Source organism: Neodiprion lecontei, chromosome 2 (assembly GCF_021901455.1).
Source record: "Neodiprion lecontei isolate iyNeoLeco1 chromosome 2, iyNeoLeco1.1, whole genome shotgun sequence".
NCBI classification, from domain to species: domain Eukaryota; kingdom Metazoa; phylum Arthropoda; class Insecta; order Hymenoptera; family Diprionidae; genus Neodiprion; species Neodiprion lecontei.
Window position 1 is genome coordinate 34,717,983 of NC_060261.1, and position 18,386 is coordinate 34,736,368.

Below are 18,386 nucleotides of genomic sequence, written 5' to 3' on the forward strand. Positions count from 1 at the left end.
GCTGTCTCTCTCGCACTGGTACAGTCTTTCAAAAAGTTTATACACCTGCTTTTACTTCAATCACTTATATCACATTTTTGTCTAGACTGTCCCACGCATGCGCAATAGCTAGTAGAAAAAATAGCACTTCACCTCCGAGCGACACCTTCGGCTGAAACCCGACCATCGCAGTTCAGTGGAAGCTGCCGGTCAGTTGGGACAAATTAGTGACGTCTGCTGTGTACTCTACTACACACAGTAGAGATCATTGGGAGAAATACGGCTGATTTGGTACTGTCGTCAATTTCGCCCACGATTTCTATTCATCTATGGACCGCACCGCTAGGGAACTCAATAATTGAGGTGTGAATCTGACAAGTTAGTATTTTTATAATTTTTAATTTATTTACATTCTTTCACTCCGAAAACGGGTATAACAGTACAGAAGATTGTTGAATTTAATAAATATTTATCAAAAAGGGAGTAATTTTTTCTAAGTTATTACCTATTGTACATTCATACTTGCAAACCGATAAATATTATTGCTGATCCTTTATAAAGTCTAATTGCATGGTTTCTTAATAAACTGCACCTGCTAAATTCATTCAGAATCGTAACTTTCATCTAGAGTATTTAAATAACTATATAAATAAATATATAAATATTAACTATATTAAATATACAAATGTACAATAATGTTGAGGGAACAAAAATGATCCCAGGTATTTTACATGACAATTTAACTCACTCGTTTAGAAGTAAATATTTTACAATAATATATATGGGTATAAGATGCATAAATCTATATTTCTTCACTGATTCTTCCCTGCGGATTGTACTACCCTTAATTATATATTGGTCAATTTTAGAAGTTTATGCGATCAAATTTATATTTGCAAGAAGTTCTGCTTGCAAGCATGGGTATAGAAAGTGACTCAGGACTATCGCCCCATAGAATACCAATATTCCTCATGAAAATTTGAGACTAAAATATTTTTTATTTCCGACAGAAAATTTGTCATTCGCGAATTATAGCTCTTTGAAATTAACCAAATCTGGTAGCATCTGATGGTTTAGATCAGAGCTGGTGGATCGCACTTAATCCTCGTGCACTCGGCAGTTGTCCTGAGCCATCAGATGTTGCTCTGTAATTAGTCAATTTCAAATGGCTGTAATTTGCAGACGACAAATTTTTTGATTGAAAGTAAAACATGGTTCAGTCGCAAATTTTGCACGAGGACTATATTGGTAGCTTATGGGGTGATAGTCCTAAGTTATCCTATATACTTCGGAACTAAATCATTGCGGTTTCCGTTTCTTTGAATAAAGTTCTAAAGGTTGAATTTCTCCATGTGTTATTGAGTCTAAAATCCAAACTTCTTTTAGACCTCCACGGCCTACAATTATCTTAGCTTCTTCCGGTTTCCTGGTAATTCGACCACTTGCCATGCAAACCAGTTCTTCTAAAATTGAAGCTGGAGTAGACGTCTTATTTTTAATATGTATCAACCCGCATGTGAGAAATATTTCCGACACATATGCTGTTCGAAATAGTTGCTTTTCCTTGCGGTTCTCCTGCAAAAACGAATATATATGCAAACTGCAAACAGGAAACTTTTGGGTATAAACTTATTTGATTCTCTGAAACTCACTTGTACGGCTTTAGAAAAATTGACGATCTCGTATTTTTCTGCATTCACCCATTCCTTAGCCTCGCGTACCTTTGAGATCCACTCATAACTCACTAGCCAACAACCTCTGAGTAGTCCACGCAGCAAGTTTACAGTACGTGTGCCATTGCTAATAACATGTGTAGTATGGCGGGTCACAATTTTTTGTAGTTTGGCTGAACCCAGAGTTGTAATGGTATTTTTTACCAATAATTTTTGCCTACAAAGCATCATGTAAAAATAAGGTTGATCCAAAGCCGACCTTACAATGATGGTTTATGTTCAAAACACCAGAGCCATGAAAAATTGTTACGAAAAAGCTAGAAAAAAAAAAAAAAGCAATAAAATACTTACTCTATCGATAATCCAGTCGCTACTATTATTATTTTTGGTCTTTGCTTGCTACTTGTGTTTTGAGTAAGCTGGTTTTTTGGTTGAAAATCGTCTAGAGATGTCCTTCCTATGGCTGTGCTGATACTGTCGCAGCTTTCATTGATAGTATGAGAATTTTCATCCATTCGTTTCCATAGATCAATATCTGCCATCTTATTAATCACGATTTTTTTTGCCTTTAGTTTTCTGATCCTTTTTCCTTTCTCTGGTATTGGCTCAATTTCTTCAGTATCGTTGTCAGATGAAGCTATCGGTTTCTTACTAAGACCCTTAGTTTTAGGAATTTTTTTAGCCGTTTTATTACGTATTTTGACCCGTCTTTTACAAACCAACGGAATTTCTGGCAGTGTTTGAGTTGACACTGGCGACAAGTCTACCATTTCGGATATATTTAATCTCAATAATTTCTTTTTTCCTTTCACAACTGCTTTTTTGGACAAGTCACGAATTGCATTGGGTTGGTTAACTTTTGGGTGAAGGCTACTATGGTTTCCATTCTCCAATGATCTGTAACAGTAAAATAAAATTACGTAAATGATTTACTTCATTATCCCAGTTGCTAAAAAAAATAACGTGTCATGGATTCCAAATCTAAATTGAATGTTACAAAATAGAATTTACATGAAAGTAACTTACAAAGTATCCGACGACCTGCTGTCATTCATAGCATCTGAATTCAACAGGTCTGTTTGCATATTACGAATTGGTTTTCTGCTCCAAGTTGTATTTTCCTTATCGTTTGTCGGAGGAGTATTTGTCGCTCTGGTTATTTTACTTAGTTTTACAGGAGTAGCATGGTTTTGATCATTGCAATATTTATCATTTTGTGGTATTCTTTTATACAAAGATGGGTTGTATGGAAGATTAATTTCTCTTGGAGATTCCAAATTGATAACAGTCTCTTCGTTAGCTATTTGTTGATAATTATAGTCATTTGACAAATTGTCATGTTCAATTAACGCAGTAGTAATTATTAAAGAACTTGTAGGATCACTGTCCTGCGAAGATGGCGAGGTAGCATTAGTGCCATTTCTTTGATCATGAATCACAGATTGATTTTTACTGATGTTTATGGGGTCATAAAGGCTTGAATTTGGCACTGAGCTGAACCTAGAATCTAGCGATGTATTGACATTCAGTGAGGTGCGTATTGTATTGATACTGACATCTTGTTCTTCAGAGTCTAAAATTACTGTGGTATCTACTCTCTTTTCTATACATGTTAATGGATCTGTATCTGGAATGAAAAACGAGGAACTGTCACTTTTGTTTGTATCACGATGTGAGTTTGGTGTGATATCAGATTTCGGTTGCTCGGAATTCAAAATTGATTGTCCTTGGACAGTGGTGATGTCCATTGAAGTCTCCATAACTATGGTCGCAGAAGAGGACAAAATTTCACCCTGAAAGTTCAAAATAAAACTTATGATACTTTCGTTTGAATTAAATTAAATTTTCTTCGTCAAATTATAATTTTTGTTCAATTCGTGAATACAAAGTATTTTTTGATTAAGTGCAGAAAATAAATCTGTTGCCAGACCTTTCCACAAGACATGGGTCTTACTTGAAGGGGAAAGCGAACTGGTTCCAGAGCATTGGAGTGCCTGGCATTTTCCGAAGGCGAGAACATTTCTTGCATATTATTAGAATCGAGCCCCATTCCATGTCTACCTGTTACAGGTGTGCTTGTTAGCCTGACGAAGGAAGGTCTGATTCCATATATCTTTGCTTTATGTGACAATCTGCTACTTTCATTAGTAATTTTACTTTCAACATTTTCACCAGCAGCTCCTTCCGTGGACTCATTATTATGGTTGTGACTTTCATTTATAAACCGTAGCTTGGAGCTGGATCTGTTCAACGTGTGGTTTCTGCTAAGCGATCTTCTTGGGGTAGCTTCGATCCTCGGTGGGCTGTTCGCAACGATAGTTTTATTCGCATTGTCTAAATTCACTCTATTATCGTTAGGCGATAAACTTGGGTCTGAAACGTAGCTTAAGTTCACATTCAGTGAAGTACGCCGATTGTTGTAGGTTTTTTGAATACTCGGAATTCTTAACCTTCTCTGAGTTTTTCGCCTTGGACTCATAACGGTGATGGTTAACACACAATTTCATAGAAATAGACTTTCATCATGAAAAAATCTTAAGTAAATATTGACCTCGAAAGTAACATCATTTGATATTTGTTTTTGTTATTATCTATCGTCTTTATTTACGTCCTGAGGTCAGCGAACCCCCTTTTTTTTGACACCTCCCGCGTTAGGTTAGATTTTTACGGGCAGCAGTATTTTACTGCCTAGCTCTTGGCCACAGTAGTTTTGGCCAATAGGAATGCTGACAAAGCAGAAAAGCGCTACCTGGCGTGCTTGAGTCATAGACCTGAGTGCAAATCTGAGAGCACATATCGTGGAGGAAGCCTAGCGGCGGATAAAGAGTCCCCGACGAGTATTTCTCTCTTTCTACGGCAACCAGTCGCGAGCGTGCGAGACAGAGAAGGGTACTCTGCTTACTATTCCGCTCTCTGTGCCGCTTTCCACTTACACGAAAGGGTATACCAGGCTTCCTCCATAGTATATGCTCCAAGGTGCAAAAATGCTCGTGAAAATCTAGACCACGAAGTCCTTATTCTTTCTTTTGAATTTATCTTACTCAAAATAATTTTACCCATTTTGTTAAAAAAGCTCCTTTGAGGTACTTGGATAAAAGATTTGTTGAAAATTTTCAAACTACGAACTTCTAAGGGATTACAATTAACCTAAAAATTGATTGACCAGTGTTGTTAAAAAAATGTGAAGAAAATTAATTGATGAAAAACGAAAAAAAGAGATAGCTGAATATGTTTGGAAATAAAAAAAATAATTTACCGCCGAGGCCTCATCCCCCATCACCTGAACAGGTATTGGAAGATATTCTAAATGCAAATAAAGATGATGTGGTTTTCAGATTCAATAACAGGGGTACGTAGATTTAAGTATCAATAATAATAATTTACTTGTTTCCTAATTATATCTTCTCATGTCTAATCTAATATTTCATTTATTTAAAGTCGATGTAATTCAGTAAAGAAATTTAAGAACATTTATATCTTTAACCTTTGTGTTATTTATAGAGGAATCTGGGGATGAGAATTTGAATTATCCGATGAATACATATGATGCGGAATCCGTGTATACAAGGCTGAAAATATATTTAAATGTTAAAAAAACTTTGAAGAAGTTAAGTGACACACTATCGATAGAAAATGAGTCGTTGCAAAGTGCCAATGTAGAGATGAAAACGATGGCTGAGGGTATAAGGAAACAAGCACAAGATGCCCTTGTTAAACAGTAATAATGATATTTGTTTATAACGTGTAATCACAATATGCATAATTATAATCAACAAATATAATTTTCAATATCCAGCTCAAAAGTAATATACTTGTAAATTGTTTTATGTACTATAAATCCTAATTTATTCTAATTCAATGTAATGATAAACATATTTCATTTTAAAGTACATATGATGATATGTTTAACTCGATGTTGTTTACTTATTTTAAATACACTTACTCGGGGATACGAGAACACTAAACGCATTCTAAATTTAGTTGGGGTGAAAACTTCTGCACTATAATATATGAAAAAATCCACTATAATTGGACAGTTATTTTATATGGGAATCTCCTAATAGTCCCTTTATAAATTATGATTCGGAATTAATTTCACAGATAAAAAAATTAGACATCAAATTCAAAGTACGGAAATTCAAACACAAAACTTTTCGCTTTTAAACATACTTTTTCCTTAATTTCACCACTATTAAGTTTGTTAAAAAAAGCCCGTCTAGACCCTTTAACTTAAATTATATGGACGTTCAACATCGAGATACTCATATAGGTATTAAGAAACAGTAAATATAGTCTTGAGATTCTAAATTGTAATATTCATTTGAGATATTTCATATACAATGTGCGTAATGTGCAGTTTTGCAACGTAATTTTAAAACTGCTATTAAAGTCTACCTAAAAAAAAGAAATTAAAAGTTTTGCCTACAGATTTTGGGTGTCTACAAGTAGTAGTATATAAAAAATCAAAATATTCCTGCAGCACACAACAAGACTACATATTTGTCCTGTGTAAATATTTTATCAAATTCACATAAATGTTTCCAAGTCATCGTTCATAGCTACAAATTTGCCATACCATGAAATTTAGAAAGGTTTAGTCACCCTGTGTAAAAGGCACAGTTTTACTTTAAAAATATTTTATGCTACATCACTAATTTCATCTGCGATAATTACATTCTTCAAAGGCACATTATTTCAAACTAACAAATGACTGCTCCTGTGAATTTATTGAGAATTAGGAGAATAAAAATGAAAAATAATTGGTAGACTGTAAAGATCCTTACTGAACAATGTGCTAAAATCATTATCAATTAGCATCTCTACCTGCAAAGATTACATTTTCAACGCATATTACCATGTTAATTCCAGTCACACAGTAGAACAAGTTTACACTGAAAACTTCTAATTCCTCATTTGTAATAATGTCTTTTAAATTAATCGGTGCTGGTTTTCTCTTTTCTTAGAAAGTAACAATGTAAATTTAGGAAAACTATTGAAGCTCAAAACTATGATACAGTATGCGTAAGTGTCTGCTTACTTATTTTAGTTGACCCGCAAAAAAGAGAGAAAAATGTCAGAATACATTACGATTATTCAACTTTGAGTATCGTACAACGAGGTAATCAAAGTGTAATTCAATCTGCATCTTGTTGTCAAGTTGTGCGGAAGACAAGGTGCTTAACAAATTTAAAGCCTCTTTTGAAAAGTACCATTCATGAATCTTGAAACTTACGTGGAAAACTTGGAAACACGGATAAAAGTTTGATTCCACAGATTAATGCTTGTACAGATTAGTTATTCATGGAATATGAAAATACCGCTTGAGAGCACATTTGTTAGCAAAATTAGGACGGAGATCGTGATTAGTACATTTCAAAAATGGGTCCTTTGATCAAGAACTATTTATACAGTAGTTGCAATATTATATATCTTTATACGTTTGAGGTATGTTGAGATTCAAATCCGAAGGCCTTACACATTGGAGAATTATAAAGCAATAAATCTGAACTTGAGAATGCGAGCATAATTTTTAGCGAAATAATAAATAGGCACTTTTCAGTCAGACCGTATATATCGATACATTAATGACCCATCACAAATTATTTATTTTTACCCAAACTTTGTATCAAAGGCACGATATTGTTCCAAGAGAATATTATTCATGTTTTACTTGAACTCAGGTGCCTTTACGAAGTTGTCATACTTTATAATAATTCTATGATAAATAATGAATCGATCCATCAGAACGTGAAATAAGTTTGCAAAATAATTTGCAAGCACTCGATATTCATTAGTTGAATTTTACAAGAAATTGAGTTCAGTGAAAAAATAAGTTGCACCTATTTTGTGCATCAAGTTTTAATTGTAAGACAATTATTGCTAGTGGTAGTTTAAGTCTGGTATTGTGTTGACTCTAACAGCAGGATCACTAAGATAAGCGCACCAAGTGAAACCAGGTGGATATCCTGTAAAATTGGAAGAATGAGTTATATTACACCATTAAACAAATTGATTTGATACAGTCTAGGGTGCAATAACATACAGTAAATTGGTAGAAACATATCCAGATGCCCTGTGTAGTGTTTGTGTCTGGCCAAAGGTGCAAACCTATTAGTGAGATGAATTAGAGAGGCTCATTGCAAGCGCCTTCTTATTGTATTTAAAGTTAATGTTAAGATGTCAGTAGTTATATGATTCTGTTAGTGGAAAGATAAGTCAAATTAACTTCGTGAAAACTTATTCTAGTCATTTGCGATATCACCAAAGCCGATTTACATTAAAATTAATTGCTTAATATATGTGTATTATATTCCCATTTATAATACTTACAAGGTAGTAATTGTGAACAAGTTGTATGCAGTTAATGTGTATGAGGATCCGATAAAACTGCCACCTGTAATGTTTTTTGTCCAGCTGCGTGAAATTGTTATGTTGTTATTAGTCACAACTTTCTAACGGTAGCCCAACCAATTGTTAAAAAATGTGCAGATTTCCTCTAAAAACTGAAGTTTTTTTTCAATTATTATCGTTTGTTCAGTGTAATTCCGGTTGATCAGCAGTTTAAAAAATAGTAAGCAGTGCAAGTCAATTAAAATGCCCGCTATGAACACAGATCTTTTACCTGTGTCCGATATCCCCTGTCTTACTGTACTAATTGCTCGTCTGGTAATAAACATTCACTCCTTTCCGCTGTCTACTTTCCATTAATAACTTGTGCATACAATCGTTTTGAACTGTGCCCTTGCCTAAGAATAGATAGTAAAAGCAGACAAATGATAATTGCATAAACAGAAAAATATAGAAATGACCAGAAATTTGATAATGAAATAAGTAGGTTGAAAATGATGTCGATGTACACAAGGAAAGAAATGAGAAAAAAACGGAAATAAAATTGTATAATAAGTATTTAATACAGGTCATAACAAGGATGCATAATATGTGTACATAAAAATATATAATTTGTTATTTTAATAATTATATATATCAAATGCTTTGCATTTGTTTTTTTTACCTTAGAATTTATAAATTCAATATAATCCGAGTGATTCGTGTAACAAAGTCCTATGGGACTATAATCTAAGCGTGTTAATCATACTTCATTGGAAATGCTAAAATTAGCTAACCAAATTCAATAGGGACGGAAAATTGAAGTGCAATATGTTCACCATATGTATACGAAAAAAATACAATAGTGCTGCAGAATAACTGTGTTTACAAAAAAATAAGAAAGTTGAAGAATTCGTAAACTGTAGATAACTTTTACTCTTCGTGATTAATGATTAGATGTTACTGAAATGCATAAATTGCAAAGAATATTTGTTAATTTTCCAGAGAAAAATAGTATAGTATGTATCAAGGGACAGAAGTTGATGATTGCGACAAGTGTGAAGTTTTCACCTGAGCAAAGTGAGGGCAACAACCACACGAGTTGCAATCGCCAATTTTTGGCTCGAGTCGCACAGAATAGTTTTTATAATAAGTAAATGAAAAGTGGTAGGGCTTTGCTTGGCAGTATTGCGGGTACGAATGGCCAATTTTTTCTCCATAGGGACGAAAGTGAAGCAGTTGTGGATTGCGCTTGGGCGAACCTATCTTTACAACACTAAGAGGAAATTGGCTACTTTCTTCCTGCTAAACTGCTATGCAAAGCCCCACTTTTCATGCATGTGTGACAAAAAACATATATCAAGTTGTACAGTAAAAATGATCGATACAAATTTAATAATTCCCAAGAATACTTTGCAACAATCAATCAAGGTAATGAACTTCAAATTCTTAATGTATAAATATTATAATAATTATTGTCTATAAAAGACAGATGAATTGAAATTTGCTTCTTTACTGCCATTTGATCAGCTTGTAGTATAGTACGATTATATTTCACATCATACTCATTGCAAAGATGAGTTGAATGTGTTAAAACTTAAATTATACACATTGCTTTCCTTTCATAAGTAAATAAGTAAATCCGAATACTGCTATAATACATACAATATCGTCTATTCGATTTTCTAGCACCAATATTTATGAAGTATTGTGAACATGAGATTTTTGTCCATGAATACATAGATCAATTAGATCGCAAAGTCAGTCTTTTAAAATACAATAGATCTACCACCAAAAAGCATGTTTAAAATAGCTGCTATATATACATATTTTGATTGAGCAATACTTGGAATTCATTAGTTCTTTCAGTATTTCTGTAATAGTACAGTTCACTCTTTCAACAGTGCCAGTGTTGGGTGTGTAAGAGAATTTCTTTCAGAGGAAAGCAATAGCGTGCACATCTAGTGTACGACACTATGGAAAGAGCCATAGAATTTAGCCCCAGGTGGGAGAAGCAGCACTATTGGTAAAGCGCAGTGTATCGAGTTACCAAAAAATTAAAAAAACCACAAATAAAATATCTTGGTCACTAATAAGAATCATTTATCAAATTGCTCAAACAAGACAATTAATTATATACCATTTAAACTAGTATAATCCACATAGAATAGAGAACGGCATTATGCAACAATGAAGCAATTTGATTCACTTTTCATGAATTTTTAAATCTCACCATTACCAAAAAATTTACTACATATTTTTATGTGAACTAGAATATGTTTTTGAAATTTTTAACGTTAGCCTTTGATTTGCCTCATTATTGCAATATTTCATTGAAGTATGTTATCTGTCAAACCCCAACCAAAGTATGATGGATTATTTACAACGTGACTAAATAGCAGTGAGTACAGTTTTGATCGCTGTAATGTGTGAAAATAAAAAATGAATGAAGTAACAATAAAAATATGCAACATATAATGCTAGTTTGTGATAAATATACCAAAGTGTTTTCTAGTGCAAAGTATATATTCAATATTGAGTAATCCTTGAATATTTGAAAAATTTATAGCCATAATGAAATATTAAATAGGAACTGTTCAGATTCAATCATTTCAACAAAAAATTCCTTCATCCCATTAGGTACCAGTATTTTATATGGCTATGTATCATAGTGCAAGGTTTCATGTTACATTTAATGAGTAAATGTGGGTCAGAAAGATAACCATTACGTCACATAGCTAACAGAAACATCTTATAATGCCAGAAATAACGTTTTTAGATGAAGTGTTTTCTTATCATTCTTTAAATCTGTTTACAATTATTGTTTGATTTAGTTATAAAGTTAATATTGATCAACCGTCCAACAAAACTAGGACATTTTCAACACGCACCTGTGTTTTAGCATGCAATTTGTGAAAATAAAGGTACGTTTGGAATTTCCACAGATCATATAGTGCCTCTATCATTTGAAGCCATAATTTGGAATAGAAAAGAATTGACGCATGGTCAACTTGCCTTTGGGTTTATATTTGAGGTGATCTTCTATATACTGGCAGGGGCAGCGGGCGGAGACGCAATGTCGTGGTGCGACTGATGTCCCCACAACAGTTCTATTTCGCTCCTGGGAATCTATAACCAGGTCAAGTCTGCGCCTTGCAAAGTGTCGCGCCCATCTGGACGCATATCTCAGCAGCAGCAACTCCGCCCGCTCCTACCAACACAGACCAGCACCGTTCAATACCTGCTATTTACGTTTAGGTAATAAATGTTAATAACTGTAAGTTTGTGCATAGCTGAATATTTAGAAAATAGGTGATACAAACATACATGATTAGTTTCGTGGTTAAGAATTTAGTCAAAACACCCAATCAACATACAAAATGGCCATGCAGCTTTCCAGTATTGGTAAAATGCGTTTTTCTATGTTTTCACTGTCATCAAAACTGCAGAATCTGTTAGTTAATCGTGACTTATTACAAGCTTCAAAGAAAAAAAAAGTCAGATTGAGTAAATGAATAAGCAGTCAGCAGTTGTTGAAAAAATAAAGCACTAATAATAATTATTCAGCATTATACGATTATATCTATATAATGTGTACAGTACATCAACATTATTGGCAATAATGCTAAATTTAGAATACGAAACACACGTCATCAACAAATTTTGATCCTCAGGTAGAGAAAATCAATTAATTTATACAATGTATTCAAGAAGATTCTTAAAATGCCAAACAAATTTTCGTTTAAGGAGTTGAATAAACTTCAAGAATAGGAATGTAGCATGTAATGCATGCAATTCAAATAAACAATTTGTAACACTAAACGGTTGAGAAATGTATAATTTAGTTAAAGACTGATGCATATATTACAAACTCATAACATTTTTTACTGTATACTACAAAGCTGTTTCGCGTATGGATTTATTTGAAAAAATGTGTGGCTGCCTACGTTTTTACAAAATTCATCATTGACATTGAAAACATGAAAATATAATTATAATGGTATAACCGAATAATACTACATGTAATAATACCACTTCACATATAGATGCTTGAAATTCAATGATGTTATGCATTTTACACTGGTACAAATATTGACTAACATTGCCAGATATTTTCTCACAGAAGATGAAAAAAATGTTAAACGTAATTAAAAATTGAGACAACTTGACGTGATTATTTCAATATATGCTCGTTGAGTAATGAGATATGTGATACATATGATAATAATACAGCTGTATCCTGGCTATTATCAAACAATTAATTTTTTTATGTAATGTAAAGAATAAAATATGATGAAAGTCGGAAATAGATCTATGAAATTAAATTAGTATGACGTAATATTTATACATTTTGAAAATCCAACAGTATTGGAATGTATTTTTTTTATTCAAGCTGCAAATCCAAGTGTTAACAAGTACTCTCTTGCTGCCACGTCTTACTTAGAGTAAGAATAATCTACAAAGTATTGCATATCTCATTCCGATCCATTTCAACCTGGGATCCACTCAACATTTTTACCATAATCTGTGGCCTCGTATGTAAATCTTCTTTCCTCCGGTGTTGTGAGTTCTATAACTTGTTTCTTAAATAGCATTGAACGATTTCAAGTTTATATAAAAGGCAGATCTTCGAGATGGACAATCCGTTCCAGTCAACTTATAATACAGACCACAATAAAGGTAAACATAATTTGGCACGTCATATCACAAAAATCTGATAAACTGTTATCAATTAAACCATTTCAGCATATAAATTTTGAGGTAGAAGCTAACATTTGAAAGACTTCAGAACGGAAAATAAATCAATTGAACAATTACTAATTCCTTTTGATTAAAATTACAAAAACAATCTGTCCATGAGAACAGCAATGTTCACATCGAGCTCTAGAGGAAGAACTATAACGCATCAAGTATATTTTGATCAATTGCTAAATCCCCCTATCCCTCAGAAATCCACTCCATACGGGGCAGAAATCTCTACCCTGAATACGAGGCTTATTTCTTAACCATTCCTCAATATATTGACAAGGACATAAAGAAGATGCGGAATGACGCGGACATGAAGGGTTACCCCCCTCCTCGTCAACTGTCCAATCCAAACGTCGTCGCAAGTAGTCCTTAGCCCATCGTTGTACGTACCGACAAAGTACTAGTTCACCCTTTCCCTAATACATCATTTTAAGTAAAATAACTGGGATGTAAATAATATGGTACGTGTGATAGTGTATTGATAAAATGTACATTATAATACTACAAAGTGGGTCAGAGGTTAGGAAGAACTGTAATATAGTTTTAATTGGATACAAAACGAATAGTGTCATAAACGACATCTTACCAAATTGTTTTTAAATTCGTCTTAGAGCTATTATTTAGAAAAGTATGGTATATTTTCTACAGTCAAATAATATGTGATGTGGCATAATTTTTCTAAATATTTCAACAATTTTTGTTTTGTATTTTATTTCAGCTTTATTTGAAGTATAACACAGTTGCTTTCCTGTTTTTTTGACTCACTTCATAAAATGTTACAATTGAAATAAAATATATGGCAATAGTACAAATCCCACAGTTCTAGATGAGAAAGTCTTTACAACACTTTTAACAAGAATTGGAACCCATAAAACTTAATATAATTTGTTTGGATTTCAGTAGATTAAAAAATTTGACTTTGAAAACATACGTTTATTTTTTTATGTTTGACTATCAAAGATATCACCTGTTTTATTGTTATTTCGGATTAATGCTCAATGCTAGTATTTGTGGAAGGAATTTTAAGCCAAATTTAATTTACTATTATAAATTGTCAAACAACGAATATCAGTCAACATACTGTTTGAAACATCGCAGAAATTATTAAATTTATACTGACCTGCTTACGCGATACTCTTGTAGTTGTACTACCCTGTATAACAATATCGCTGTCATCAATATCCATTCTTTGTTGCAGGTCCTGTCTACGTTTTGATTCAGCTGCCTCATCGCCTCCTATGACTCTTCCTTCTCGCTCCTCCCTCTCAATTACTTCTTGCAATTTTTTCTGTAAAAGTAGTAAAATACGCTAGAATCAGCACTCAAAGGACTCGCTGACAAGTCCTGAATTGACACGGGAGTTTTTCTCAACGTGTTTTTCCGAAAAACTATGAATTCAAACTTTTATAAAAAATAAGATTTCCGTTTTTTGTCTTAAATCCAATCTCTCCTTATTTTATACTTGTTTTATATGTTCTTTTGTCTGGCAATGCTCTGTGAAATGGTTACAATAGCAATCATGTTTTTGTTTTCATACTTACAATGCAATCGGTGGTGTCAAAATAAATAAAACACAAGTTGACTTTATGGCATGATATTTTGCCACGGTCATCTAATCCCAGTAATATCTTGTGTCGCAATAAATGCCGGTTTACTTGAGCCATACATTTTTCTAGATTATGGTTCAACTTTATCTTAACAAACATGCACAAAAATATTGCAGCTGCATTTAAGACTAGCCACATAACACCAAGACCGAACAAGGTTAATCCTGTTACTCCTGAGAATAACAATCCCAGTAATACTACAAAGGCAGTGAATATCCATAAAACGAGAATACGTTTGTAGCATATGTTGTACATGTTGAATCGAACGTCGTTTACAAGTACTCCCATTATATACACGTAATCTTCTACTGTAAGCTGAAAAATGAAATATTCAATCAATAAGTTTTGAATAACGATTTTGTACTTCAATAATTGATAAGTAATGCATCGATGCCTATTACCCTAAGTACCTAATATGTTATAGTGATAAGTCCAACTTACCGTCAAACCCTGAGCCATTAATTCTTCGGGTACCAACTCTGGTCGAAATTTGGCGGGCGTAATCCAAGGCCATCTTGTGTTGACTGGTAAAAGTGTGACAATTGTGTCCCCATTGGCAAAGCCCTGCCTAATGTTACCAATTGGGGTGTTAACAACGTTATTAGTACTTGGTCTCCCATTCGAAGTATCTCGAAGGTCAATTGTTTTCAAAGAAGCACTTTTTGGATCCGACACTCTAACATCGGATGGTAAATTTAGGTCAGGTCCTTCTGAAGATATAGATCTATTCAGACCAGATCTATCTAAATTAATATGAACTGATTCAGTGGCTATTACTGCACCACTGTACTCATCGTTTGACTTCTTTTGTGCACTTTCAACCACTTCCTCAGAGTTTACTATTTTCTCAACATTTACAGCTACCGTGTCTGGTCTCATTACCACAGGATTATTTTCATTTGATTTTTCTACTTTCTCAGGTGGTTTTAAACGGGCTGGTGTTTCTGGTGGCGTTTCATCATCAAATTGGACCCAATTTTTAGTCTTATCTCGTATATCCCCAGACGAATTGGGTGACTTGGATATAGGCACATCGTCAGTTGTGTCTTGAGACATCGAGGAGCTCATTTTTTTCTGGATGAACAAGAGTAAGGTGTTAAATTGAGAATTGATTAACATTAACAATAAATCAAGTATGTTATCACTTTGAAGTAATTGAAAACATAAGTGAAAATGATGAACAAATAATTATATTTATCACTGCAAACATTTTGACCTTAATTTTTTTCATCTTTTTACCACATAATTACCGAGTTCAAAGATACGAGCGAACAAAAGAATTCGGAGAAATTATTTCGTAACTCCTCTTTACCAAAACTAAGCGTACGCAACACAAATCCTAATGACCTACGCGACGTTCGTATTGTTGTGAAAATTATACTGGTGGTGAGTGAAACGTTGTAAATCTTTTGACGTGTGGGTGTGACACGATACGTACGTTTATTATATTGCGTATTGAAACTTACAAGAATACCTGAGCAGATAACAAACAATTGCCGGGAAATTGGTATGATTGACAATTGTTTACCTATTTGACGCCGCAATAGCCGATCCCAAATTAGCGCGTTTAGTGGCAAAGTGTGAATAAAACATCGGACTGCATTCGCTTACCTGATACGCGACGTGAACCGTTCGACTCGAGTATCCTATACTATAGAGAGTCTAGAACCTGGCTAGGCCAGGTGACCCAGGTGAGGGTATAAGCAAGGGGGGACACCGACGTCAGGATACGTCCCCTGCAAGCCCCCTGCTACCTGATACGCTGTTTGGTCGTATACACACGTGGAATTGTGTATACATGCATACGGCATATATTAATGTATAACTTGTAAATGTACGGCACATCACCTGACCCATCCCCCCCAAACCTGAACGTAATTTTAGGTGCATTTTTAATTGGCGTTATACGGTGGTAAAAAGAAATTAAGAGAGTTAACGAAGTTGGAGACTGAAGTTACGTTGTTAATGACAGGAATGAGAAAATGCGAGAAAACGTTTTCAACACTTGTCCTCATAAAGATGAGGAATATATGCCTATAGAAAGAAAAAAATGTTTCATTCGAGATTTTTGGACTGGTCGGAGGTGAAACAATTGCCGTGGAGTAATATTTAAATTCGGAAAATACGAAGTTGTACGGACGCAAATTCGTAAGAAATTCACGGTGGCTTTTACTTATTGATGAAGTTAATTTGCAAGCGTACAGAATAAAACCTCTGCGAAAGTATTATATTCATTACGAGCCATTTCGAGTCTCATTAATGTTCAGTCAAGTCATATTAAATGTGAATCCGTTGTCTAGAATATGGTAGACTCAAAAAGGATGGACGCGGTCTTTTACTCTGCAATGAGCATATAATTGTAGCAAACTCTGTTGTAGCGCCGATTTTGGCACTGGCTAAGTGGCCGTATAGGGAAGTAAATTTCCAGAAAATAATCGCTCAGTCTTTTCGTAATCCTTTCTCTCTGCTCTGTAGTAAGTAATTTGTAGTTGCTTTTGGAACCCCACACGCTGAAAATCCTAGCGGCTAGCGGTCAAATGAAGTTTTAACCGTGGTTTTAACCAAGAAAACTAGTAACAAGTTGGTTTGTTGTAACGTGAATTACGAGTCAAATGAATAAGTTACAGAAAGAATCAATGAAACATTGTCGCACTTATTTTATAAGTCTTTAATTGACGTTGTCCCTTTCTAAAGTAGCGCTACTATCACATTGTGGTGTGTAGTAGAGGTACGGTATACTTTATAATCAACTTCCAAAAAGTTTCTCAACTGCTGTCAATCCTCAAGTTAAACTGTGCACGTCCAGAAATTTATGAGATATTTCATTAAATCTTGGGTTGAAGTAATAGTAATTTTTATTGAGTAACTCAACCTCTGCGACTTTTTACTTTTTCCCGATGGAAATTGTAAAAATAAATGTGTTAAAGTGGTCAAAAAATTTTAATAATCAGTGCACAACGATAACAGAAAGAAATGATTTGGGTCTTGGATAGCTCCGTCATATATATTGCAATACTCGTCTCACATTTAAGCCTGATTAATGCTTGATAATATTTCAGCTGAAAAAGGAATGAACCCTAATATGAATCCATTGGATGGTAGTGGCGTTGAAAAGAGGCCACCGGAGGTCAGCCAAACTTTACAAAATATAACTGCGATTCAGAATACTCAAAACATTGCTCAGAGTAGTGTTCCAAGTATTCAGCCGCAGCAGACTATTGTTGGTACATCATCAGCACTACTTGGTAAATCTGTATCTCTGGATCTTAATCCAAAACTATCTTTGATGAAATCTCCGAGCCAACCTGGGAACGTATCAACAGAACAAAGCAAAATTGCTACAACGGTGATGTGAAAACTAATTTATAGTAAAGAATATTGCTGTATAAGAACATTGCATATCAAACGTTCTCGTTCATTTTAATTACCTAGTATTAATCATTGGCTTTGATCTTACAAAAAGTTTTCAATGTTATTGGGACAGAAATGATTTTTCAGATATTAGCTTTCAATGTTTCCATCTATGAAAATGTGAACAGCTGACAATGAAATTTTTATAATATTATTGTAAGTTCGCAACAGCAAAGAATTTTGCAAAAAAAAAAAAAACAATCATTATCTTCAGGATGGTTGATTCAGGTAGAAATGCGAAGCACGTTTGAAGAAGCTAATCTGCAAAAGATCGTATATATAACTTGAGAAAAAATTGAATTTAAGCTGAAATAATTACATACATATTGAGTATTATTGAGAATAGACATGGAAAGAATCGTTGAGTTTAATTGAATATTGTCAGATATTGAAACCCATCATTCAATAATTGTTTACTCAAATATTTGGTACAAATCCCATCGGAATACAGACAAACTCAAAATGGTAGATTTATTGACTGGAATTTTAACATCTTATTACAGTTATGTCCTGTTGGTTCAACGGTAAGGATAATATCTCCTGGGATGTTAAACAGTGTTGAGAGGCAGAGGGACCAACCTCAGCAGACACCACAAATTGTTTCGAGTATACCTGCAACTTATCATGTACCTCGAGGTCC

The 18,386-nt window shown here is 33.9% G+C and overlaps 3 protein-coding genes and 1 non-coding gene across 10 annotated transcripts in view; 2 read left to right on the forward strand and 2 right to left on the reverse strand.

Moving 5' to 3' along the window:
* Positions 1-1,184: 1,184 nt before the first annotated feature.
* LOC107223913 (putative uncharacterized protein DDB_G0291812) lies at positions 1,185-4,339 on the reverse strand. The gene is made up of 5 exons (XM_015663765.2): positions 3,607-4,339; positions 2,679-3,445; positions 2,004-2,549; positions 1,632-1,869; positions 1,185-1,554 (listed from the first exon to the last, which is right to left on the reverse strand). The coding sequence occupies exons 1-5, from the start codon at positions 4,129-4,131 to the stop codon at positions 1,279-1,281; spliced, it is 2,352 nt and encodes a 783-aa protein (XP_015519251.1). The 5' UTR covers positions 4,132-4,339; the 3' UTR covers positions 1,185-1,278.
* Positions 4,340-4,392: 53 nt separating this feature from the next.
* Positions 4,393-15,542, forward strand: LOC107223915. Its single transcript, XR_006902971.1, has 3 exons — positions 4,393-5,001; positions 5,154-11,237; positions 15,256-15,542. It is a non-coding gene; the product is annotated as an uncharacterized LOC107223915 (transcript).
* LOC107223914 (transmembrane protein 268) lies at positions 7,332-15,403 on the reverse strand. 4 transcript variants are annotated; one of them, XM_046732107.1, is made up of 6 exons: positions 14,777-15,403; positions 14,270-14,650; positions 13,849-14,016; positions 10,995-11,190; positions 7,983-8,066; positions 7,332-7,618 (listed from the first exon to the last, which is right to left on the reverse strand). In XM_046732107.1, exons 1-5 carry the CDS (start codon positions 15,401-15,403, stop codon positions 8,014-8,016), a joined length of 1,425 nt encoding a protein of 474 aa, XP_046588063.1. In that variant the 3' UTR covers positions 7,332-7,618; positions 7,983-8,013. The 4 variants fall into 4 exon arrangements, with proteins under 4 accessions (XP_046588063.1, XP_015519253.1, XP_046588062.1 ...); XM_015663767.2 differs by lacking the exon at positions 7,983-8,066; XM_046732106.1 differs by having other exon boundaries at positions 7,332-8,066.
* A 1,290-nt stretch (positions 15,543-16,832) lies between the features above and the next one.
* The window catches only part of LOC107223921 (mediator of RNA polymerase II transcription subunit 15), a 5,322-nt gene continuing 3,768 nt past the window's right edge, over positions 16,833-18,386 (forward strand). For 3 of the 4 annotated variants that reach the window (XM_046730528.1, XM_046730529.1, XM_046730531.1), the window contains exons 1-3: positions 16,836-17,063; positions 17,395-17,681; positions 18,250-18,386. The exon at positions 18,250-18,386 is cut by the window's right edge and continues 96 nt beyond it. In XM_046730528.1, the coding sequence (XP_046586484.1) occupies positions 17,406-17,681; positions 18,250-18,386 (413 nt within the window). In that variant the 5' untranslated portion in view covers positions 16,836-17,063; positions 17,395-17,405. Of the gene's footprint in view, positions 17,064-17,394; positions 17,682-18,249 lie in introns of all 4 variants that reach the window. The other variant, XR_006902653.1, reaches the window with a different exon arrangement.